This window comes from Myzus persicae, unplaced genomic scaffold (assembly GCF_001856785.1).
Source record: "Myzus persicae strain clone G006 unplaced genomic scaffold, MPER_G0061.0, whole genome shotgun sequence".
Lineage (NCBI taxonomy): Eukaryota > Metazoa > Arthropoda > Insecta > Hemiptera > Aphididae > Myzus > Myzus persicae.
Window position 1 is genome coordinate 20597 of NW_019100740.1, and position 8919 is coordinate 29515.

The 8919-nt window shown below is 29.9% G+C and overlaps 2 protein-coding genes across 2 annotated transcripts; one reads left to right on the forward strand and one right to left on the reverse strand.

Annotated features, from left to right (window-relative positions):
* Positions 1-187: 187 nt before the first annotated feature.
* On the reverse strand, positions 188-3395 carry LOC111042765. Its single transcript, XM_022327466.1, has 2 exons — positions 3125-3395; positions 188-2897 (listed from the first exon to the last, which is right to left on the reverse strand). The coding sequence occupies exon 2, from the start codon at positions 2889-2891 to the stop codon at positions 825-827; it is 2067 nt and encodes a 688-aa protein (XP_022183158.1). The 5' UTR covers positions 2892-2897; positions 3125-3395; the 3' UTR covers positions 188-824.
* Positions 3396-5601: 2206 nt separating this feature from the next.
* On the forward strand, positions 5602-8575 carry LOC111042763 (the record flags this gene model as incomplete). Its single annotated transcript, XM_022327465.1, has 4 exons — positions 5602-5853; positions 6333-6417; positions 6739-7062; positions 7250-8575. Coding segments are annotated over exons 1-4 (1987 nt in total), but the record flags the coding sequence as incomplete, so codon positions are not given.
* Between the last annotated feature and the right edge of the window lie 344 nt (positions 8576-8919).

Below are 8919 nucleotides of genomic sequence, written 5' to 3' on the forward strand. Positions count from 1 at the left end.
TAAGGTCAGTTGGGGTAACTGCGACGTGGCATTGTAAAGTTCATCTTTGGCAACTTATTTTCACTGTAATATTTAATCAAAGAATATAATGATGATTTCAATTTATTCAGAATATTGTAAAGATTATAAATTTGAGGTTAAAATTTAATTTCCAACAGTTTTTATATTTTTTTTTATTTTTTTTTTTAAAATTTTGAAGTGTCGCACTTACCCCAAGCAGTGGGGTAAGTGCGTTTTCGGTGTCTGAAAAATAGTAAAAATGCTTTAATTGTATCATAGGGGAAGTGCATACAATTACATACAATCACCTACAGTTCAGTGTTTTCAGAGTGAAAAAATTCTGAACGGTAAAAAAATGACAGAACATTAAAGATCTTTTTAAATTTGTGTATTAATTAGACTATCATTAATTACATACAAACACTTTCAAGTTATATGGAATTTATTTAAATACTAACATTAAACTTGATTTGTATAAGTAAATAAGCAATACAACAATATAAAACTCTTTCCTTTTTATTTAAATAACCAATCAACAAAGTTATAGTTAGATTATAAAAAAACTTAATATTTATCAACATAACAGTTAAACAAGTAGTACTTAATAAAAACAAGTATTTATAGAATAAAATATAAAACCTTTTGTAATCAGACTTTGAGTTACTTTTTCAAGATACTTACATACATAAATAATAATTATAGGTAACCACCAACTTAATTTTTCAGACTTAGTTACTTAACACTAATTAACTTAATATTAACAACATAACTTTAAAACATAACGATTAAGTAAGTAATTATTCAAAATTTAATCAGTCTTTAAGTTACTTTTTCAGATTATATTGACTGAAAGTGATTCCAAAAACGAGTTGACCCCTTCTTCCAATTGTTGGTTTTGGTAGACTACATATAATATCAGATTCTGAAACTTCATCTATATCATCGGCAATAGGATATACAAAAGTAGTAGAATGTATATTCTCAGACTTCAGTTTGACAAATTTTATTTTATGCTTACCATCAAAGACTTCTTTTATAATACCTACATAATGTAATGATTTTGCAGATTTTCCTTCAAGCTTATATTTAATTAAAACCCAATCATCAACACAATTTTTTGTGCGAAACATATATCCTTCTTCTGCTAAATCCTCTTCTTCTCTTTCCAATTCATTTAATAAATCACTGATTTCAGACACTCCACTGACAAAACTTATATTTAAGTTTTCATTAGGTTGATTCAAATTTATATCTATAACGTCTTGAATCTCTTCTTCATTTACAACTTCTTCATTGACAACTTCTTCAGACTGTTTTTTTTTCTTGTTGTTTTTTGGTTTGCCCTTTTCTTGTTCTTTTGCTTTTAAAATATTTATAACTTCTTCAGAAGTAATAACTGTAGCTCCGCTAGTTACCTGCTTTCTGGTAGTTTTCTCTACGGCAACTTGCTTCATAGAAATCAATAATAGCTCCTCAAACGATTTACTATTATTTAATATTTCTGTTTCTGCATTTTTTTCAGTTGACGTTGAAGCTTGATTTGAGTTGAAATTGTTATTGCTGGCAATACATGTTGATGTTGAAGCTTCATTATAGATAACTAAGTCATTATACATTTCGGTTGTTGAAGTTTGATCATCAGTAGTTTGGTTATTTTCTTGGGTGTTACTAACTTCCCACCTACTTAGACTTATAGGGTCAAATTTAGATTTATCAACTGCATTTCGGTTAAAGGGATAAATCCCTGCTTTTCTAAACCCATTTTCTATTATTTTTGTGTCTAATTGTGCCCAAATACTGCATATAATTCTCGAGAGATCTTGTTTGGGAAGCTTTTGACCTTGATGACTTCGGTTCCATGAACATAATCGTTGATCCCATACTGTTTTAATTGATTTAAAAACTGATAAGTCCATTGGTTGTAACAAGTGACTTGAATGTGGTGGCAACAATATAATTGTAACATTGTTGTTTCTAGCAATTTCAACTAATTTTAAATCTACATGAGATGAGTGTCCGTCATATATGAGTAGAATAGGGTTAGCAGGCGATGGATTAGTTGTCTTTAAAAAGCTTTTTTCAAAATAATTTACAAATACCTCTCGTTCCATCCACCCATTGGACGTGGCAGCATATGTAGTGTCTGGGAATTCAGACTGTTGTGTAATCCACCTGTCCCAAATATTTTTGCCTTTAAATATTATCAAAGGGGGCCCTTTTTTACCATCTGCGCTACAAGCCATTAAAACAGATGTATTGTCACGCCCAGAGCCATGTGTTGTTCGGGTACTAGGTTGACCAATCGGTCCCACTGTTTTGGTTTTAGATGGGTCTAAACAAAACGATGTCTCATCAAGATTCCAGATTCGATCTGGTCTATTCACTATACCAAGATCAGTCATTGTTTCCCATAACAAATCAAAATAATTGTAAATTATGAATGGATCACAAGCTTTTTTTCGAGCATTTTCTACAACTTGGGGTTTTTTTAATGATAATTTGTGTCGAGAAGAATACCCTATCCACCAATCATGACCTGGATATCCACCTTTAAATGGAGTAACTAAGTTATTATCATTGACATAATTACCAACTAATGTCAAAACTTCGGTTCGACTTAATCCATGGCCATACTTTTCCATAATGGTTAATGATTGAGCCAAACTTTTTTCAACAGCAGGTGATAAGGCAGTATTTCTACCTTTAGTTGTAGACTTCATTCCACGTCGTTTATTTATATGATCGTAAAGCGTCGTTCTTGGTATCCGGTATAATCTGGCAGCAAAGCTGACGGTCATTTGTTTGCTTGTGATTGCATTTGTAGCTTGTAACAGTTGTTCTTTGGTATATGCATCACCCTTTTTGGTTTTTCTAACGTAAGATCTAACCATTTTACCCTAAAAAATATTCAAAATTTAAATTACATTTAATAATAAATGTTTAAATATTACAATGGGTAAGTGCGACATGTCATGTTGCACTTACCCGCAGACAATTGTCGCACTTTCCCCGTCATTCATTTTACAAGGGGAAAGTGCGTAATCGCACTTAAATAAAATTCATTGACAACTATACAAATTTTAACACTTAAATCATAATCTACACATAAAATGATATAACCTACCTTAGTTTAAGACAGCAAATTTTTAAAAAAACTGCCTTAAAAAAAAATGGCAAACGAACGTCTTCTTTGAAAAATACAAGTGAAATTTATATTCTGAAAGTAAAGATTGATAACACGATAACGAAATATAATACAGTGTGACCAATTATGTACATATATTACATGGACGTTGTACAACAATTTCATTATTGACAGTCTTTCATAAACTTAATATATACTCCGTAATATCTGGATTCGCACTTACCCCAAATCTGCACTTACCCCAACTGACCTTACCTTCTACACAATTTGAAAATGTTTACGTGCTAATGCACAAAATGTAAGGTATTCTATTTTTTTTTTTGTATATCAAAAATGAAACAATTCTACAATTCATTATTTTTCATGTTTGGAATTTTATTTTATTAGATATATGTTATAACAATACACATAAACATTTAATATTCACAAAAAGAAAATGATATGTGTGAAATTATTATTTGTATTATTATTAATATGAAAATAAACCAAATAGGTAAAATTTTTTATGCATAATGGACGATTCCCTTTTGTTTTATAAAATTTTTTTTTGGTATTTGATTTGCTCGTTTGGTTGCCACAAATGTCAACTAAATTGTTATTTTGTTTTATTTGTTTTACTATCTTTTTGGCGCCACTAAAACGATGCGCCCGGTGAATAATGCCCAATACATATTTATACATACTCATAGTATGTTATAGCATGGAATTCCACAAGTGGCTTGCCCCACTGAAATGCTCAAAAGAGCCGACTATCGGCGTGCACCGACGAAGGCGCTCGAAGGTGGTCTCTAGAATGGGGGTATGCGCAAACGCGGACGAAAATCGGTCGGCGGACTGATTATTCTCTCGTGGAATGGACTGTAGTATTTATACTCTTATTATTATTTATATTATATTAAAAAAATAAATATAAAATATTTGGCGGGCATTTGAAATTTTTGGGAGGGCTTAGCCCCTAAAGCCCCACTTATTTGCGCATATAGTCTTAAGGTTTAAAACCTTACAATTTAAAAAAAATTGAATAAATCATAAACATTTAAAACTTGGGAAAACTGGGGAACTTTTACCGAGCTGTTTTTATAGCCAGAAGTGCAACCCACTATGCAACACTTTTTCACCGTGGTATATATAATTATATAATTCTTGGTTCATACAATAAATAAGAAATTGCTCATGAAAACTTTACACACGAACACTGAACAGTAAACAGCAGTACAGCACTACAGCAGTAATATTTTACTTATCTATGAGCACTAACATCTAACATGAAAACAACTATAATAGTCAACAAATTACAAAATATGGTAACGGTACCTGCCGGGTATGTAACAATCTGACTACGCTCGGTTGATGGTGTTGGAAATAAATGAACAAGAGTTTGAATTTTCTTTATAATTTGAATACTTTTTATTTAATTAAAACAAAACACAATAAATTTACAAAGTCCAAATGACTATTTAAAATAATGAAGACTAGCGAGATGTGACTTTAGTGTCCTAGCTCCTAGCTCTTCGTTGATGTTAGTTCGCCTAGTTCGGTGTCGCTGGTCCGTCTGCCGAAGCCTATTCGTGAGACGATTTTATAATGGCTATACTTGGATCATATCCCTGCCTATTATCCTACTACTTTACCATATAAGGTCATATCGTGGTCAGCCACGCGCTGCACGTGCCGGATGCGCTGCTCGTGCCGGATGTCCCTTGCTTATTAGTCATTGTCATCTCTACAGAAGCAACACGACTTTTCATTGTGAATTATTTATTATGAATATTATTTTAATAATATTCATATGAGTAGTTATATATCTATGAACATATACGTTTCGAGGCCACGCGCAATAGAGTTCTTGTCCAGATTATTTATAATATTTTAATAAAGTCACAGCTCGCTACAGGTATGACGATATTATGTTTGTTTATTGCTGATATCTTATCAATCATTTATCCTAGAAATTCGTTTTGAAAACATTATACGAAGTGCTTATCATTATCTATAAAAGAACGGTATAATATGATAGTTCTTCAAGAATGTAACTATTACTAATTACTAAAATGCTATGAATGGGCATATTGTCTACATGTAAAAGTAGGCCTCCTAACTACTAGCGCTTTTAGTTCAGTCTGACGCCGCATAGACCGATATAATACATTTATGGTATAGAAGCGTCCGCCAACCTGAGTAAATAACCGTGGTCCGGATTCAGCAAATGAAAATGATGTTATTAATCCTGCTAAAATATTGAATAAGTCTATTGCTAATTTTATTGCTTCTTTATATGCTAATCCAATTATACCTAGAAATGTTATCCAAATGGTTGTTGATGGTGTAGAACAGATTTTTTCGGAGGGTATGTATAGTTATTTTTACTAAAAATTATTTTGAACGAGTATCAAACAAAAATAAAATGCCCGAAAATTGTTACTCAATGTTAATTGATATTGGAGATATTATAGAAAATGCTTTCATTTGTTTTAAAACTGAACATAAGAGATTTCGTATTCGTATCAGAATCGTATGTAGAACCTAAAGAAGTTGTTATTGGCCAACGTTTAAACAAAATAATTAAAAAAGGTTTGTCTATTCTTGAACCTATTAACTGTACTGAACAACTTATACCATTGAGAAAAGTCCTCAAAAAATTTTTTTGTCTTGAAAATGTACTTCGTGAAACTTTGGACCATTTGGCTAACTTCAGAATGATAAAACGAGTGTGAGGTTAGCAATTGAGGAGCGTCTAAACACAGAACTGAACCGTGACCGTTTTGCGCATGCGCTAGTGACATTTCATAAATTGAAATCTCTTATCTGTTATCAGGTTATTACAACCATCTTATCTTATATCTATGATTACAACTTTTAAAAATCGTTTAATTATGTTCAAATATGAAATAATATTGCAATTTTGAATTTACTTGTATTAAATATACCATAATGTTGGTCTATTTGCATACATTTGTTTGAAATATAGTCTAAAGTCTTTAGTTTCAGGATCATTCATCAGTTCAATAATAAATAAGCATTTTTAATGATTTATAAACTGTTGATTATTTTTCATTACACTGCCTGTGAACAAGACTGATAGACTTATATTATGATGTATAATATTGTTAAATTTGTATCAGGTAATAATATGTTATAAACTTATATTATTATATATTTTTAATTATTAAGTTTTTATGTTTTATAGGAAAAAATTGAAACTAAATGTAATGAACCCAAACTAACAATTCTTTATAAAGATGGAAGATTGTATGCTTTAAAGAAACAGAAAAGTAAATAGTAAATAGTAAATAGTCATATTATTTTCTAAATTAATTAATAATGGTTTTAATTATAATGTAATAGCAGTTATACGCAGAATAGTGTAAGATGGCAGCCAAACTCAATGTCAATGTCAACAATAATATTCAAGACAAAATGTTGTATGTTACATCATACAATAGATGATTGGACGCTGTCTGCTCTTGGAGCTATGGATCCGAAAGATTGTCAATCTATATTTATGAATTATTAATTTTATAATTACATAAATAATGAATTTTCAAATACAAAATTGTTTTTGTTATTAGAATAAATTAAATATTACATGTTAGTAAAATGTTTTAAGTTAATAAATGAAGAAAATGAACTGCAACACATTGGTTTACCAGTTACAACAAAACATGAAGTCGCTGCAAAGTTGTCACAAGGTGTGACAGTTGGTAGAATATTGGATAATTTTAGGGATAACATTGGAAACAATTTGAAAAGAGAAGACCTAATTACTCGGGCTGATCTTCATAACATCAAGCATCAGTATAATATATCAATTCAGGACGGTCAATTGCATAAAGATGATTCCACAAGTGTGGATATTTGGGTTGAACAAATGAAAGAGCAAGGCGATAATAATCCAGTTCAATACTATAAAAAACAAGGTAAATTTTACAACAAAAATTATTTTATTTTAGATGTAGTTAGGAAGGTATTACATTATTTTAATGTGTAATTTAATTTTTACTTAATAAGTATAAATTCAGAAATTAAGAAAAATTCAAATTACCAACATATATTTTGGTAATATAAATGTAATTAATGCATTAAAGGACTAATTTTGAATTTCAGGAGTTCTTGATATAACTGGAAAATTAGAAGTAAATGATTTTTGTTTAATTATAATGGACCCTGGTCAAATGCACTTGCTACAAAAATTTGGACAAGGAAAAGTAGTATGTCTTGACGGGACCCACGGACTTAATGGATACGATTTTGAATTAGTTACCTTAATGGTTATAGATGACTTTGGTTCAGGGTTTCCATGTTGTTTTATGTATACTAATTTGAAAGATACAAAAATATATACTGTTATGTTCACAGTTATTCATGATGTCACAGGTATAATAAAACCCCAAACGTTTATGACTGATATCGTTGAAACTTTTTATTCGGCATGGGAAACTGTAATGGGTCCAGTTCCACATCGCATTTTTTGTTCATGGCATGTCGATAAAGCCTGGAGACAAAATTTAAATAAAATTATTGGACCTCAGCGTAAGGAAAAACAATCAACGGTTTATAAATCATTGAAAATGCTTCAAACAATATCTAGTGACACTGAATTCAAAAAAATTTTAACCAAATTTATTATTGAAATGATGAATGATCCTGAAACCAAAGATTTTGGAGTATATTTTGAACGAATGTATGCAAATAGAGCAACATTATGGGCATATTGTTACAGAAAAGGACTGGGAGTAAATTGCAATATGCATCTGGAATCAATGCATAAAACTATTAAGTATCATTACTTAAATGGATGTAAAATTGGAAGATTGGATAAAAGTATAATGACAATAAGACGATTCACACGTGATAAAAAAGTAGAAAGAATGATCAAATTGACAAAGGGTAAATCAACAACAAGAATACAGGAAATTAAAAAAAGACATGTAACCAGTATTTCACTTAATTTAAAAATTACCAAGAACGATGCAAATACCTGGAATGTAGATAGTGAACATACACCAAGTAAATCTTATGTTGTTAAACAAATTAACGAGGAAATATGTTGTGTAATAGTTTGTAGTACATGTAAAATATGCATTCATACATTTGAATGCACTTGTTTAGATTACTCCATAAAATCAATTATTTGTAAGCATATTCATACTATTGCATTAAGTCAGGAAAATTATACAACAAACGTGGGAAAATCGGAATTAAATGAGAAAAATAAACATACAATAGATACACAAGAAATAGATATACACATGAAAACTTTAAAGAACACAAATGAAAATGAAAACTTGTATGAAATATTTAAAAAAAAAGCTATGAGTACAGTAAATAAAATCCATTTAATTGAAGATTCTGATCACCTTAAAGAAGCTATTAAAAAGATAGATGCTCTCAATGCATTTATTGAAGCAACATCAAAACAATCTGCACCAAGTAAAGAGTTCATTAAAATAAACAACGATCCACCTAATAAAAAAATAATTCATCAAAATAACTTTTTTTCTACAAAATCAAAGCGAAAAAAACCGGAAAACGATTTGTTTAAACCTTCTGAACTTGAAAGTAATGATCTACGTGACACCTTTTTAAACAAAAAATTAAAAATATTGCAGGAAAATGATGTGGAACATTCATATTTTAAAGAACACTAATTTATACATTTTAATTGATGAAGTCTAAAGACTGATTATTATTATTATTATTACTATTACTCAATTATTTTTTATGTATTATATTACAATTAAAACCGTTTTATACTTTTTAGGGACATTATATCA

Bases quoted from the DNA above. Each gene is read 5' to 3' on its own strand.
- LOC111042765 (XM_022327466.1), bottom strand. From the start codon at position 2,891: ATGGTTAGATCTTACGTTAGAAAAACCAAAAAGGGTGATGCATATACC.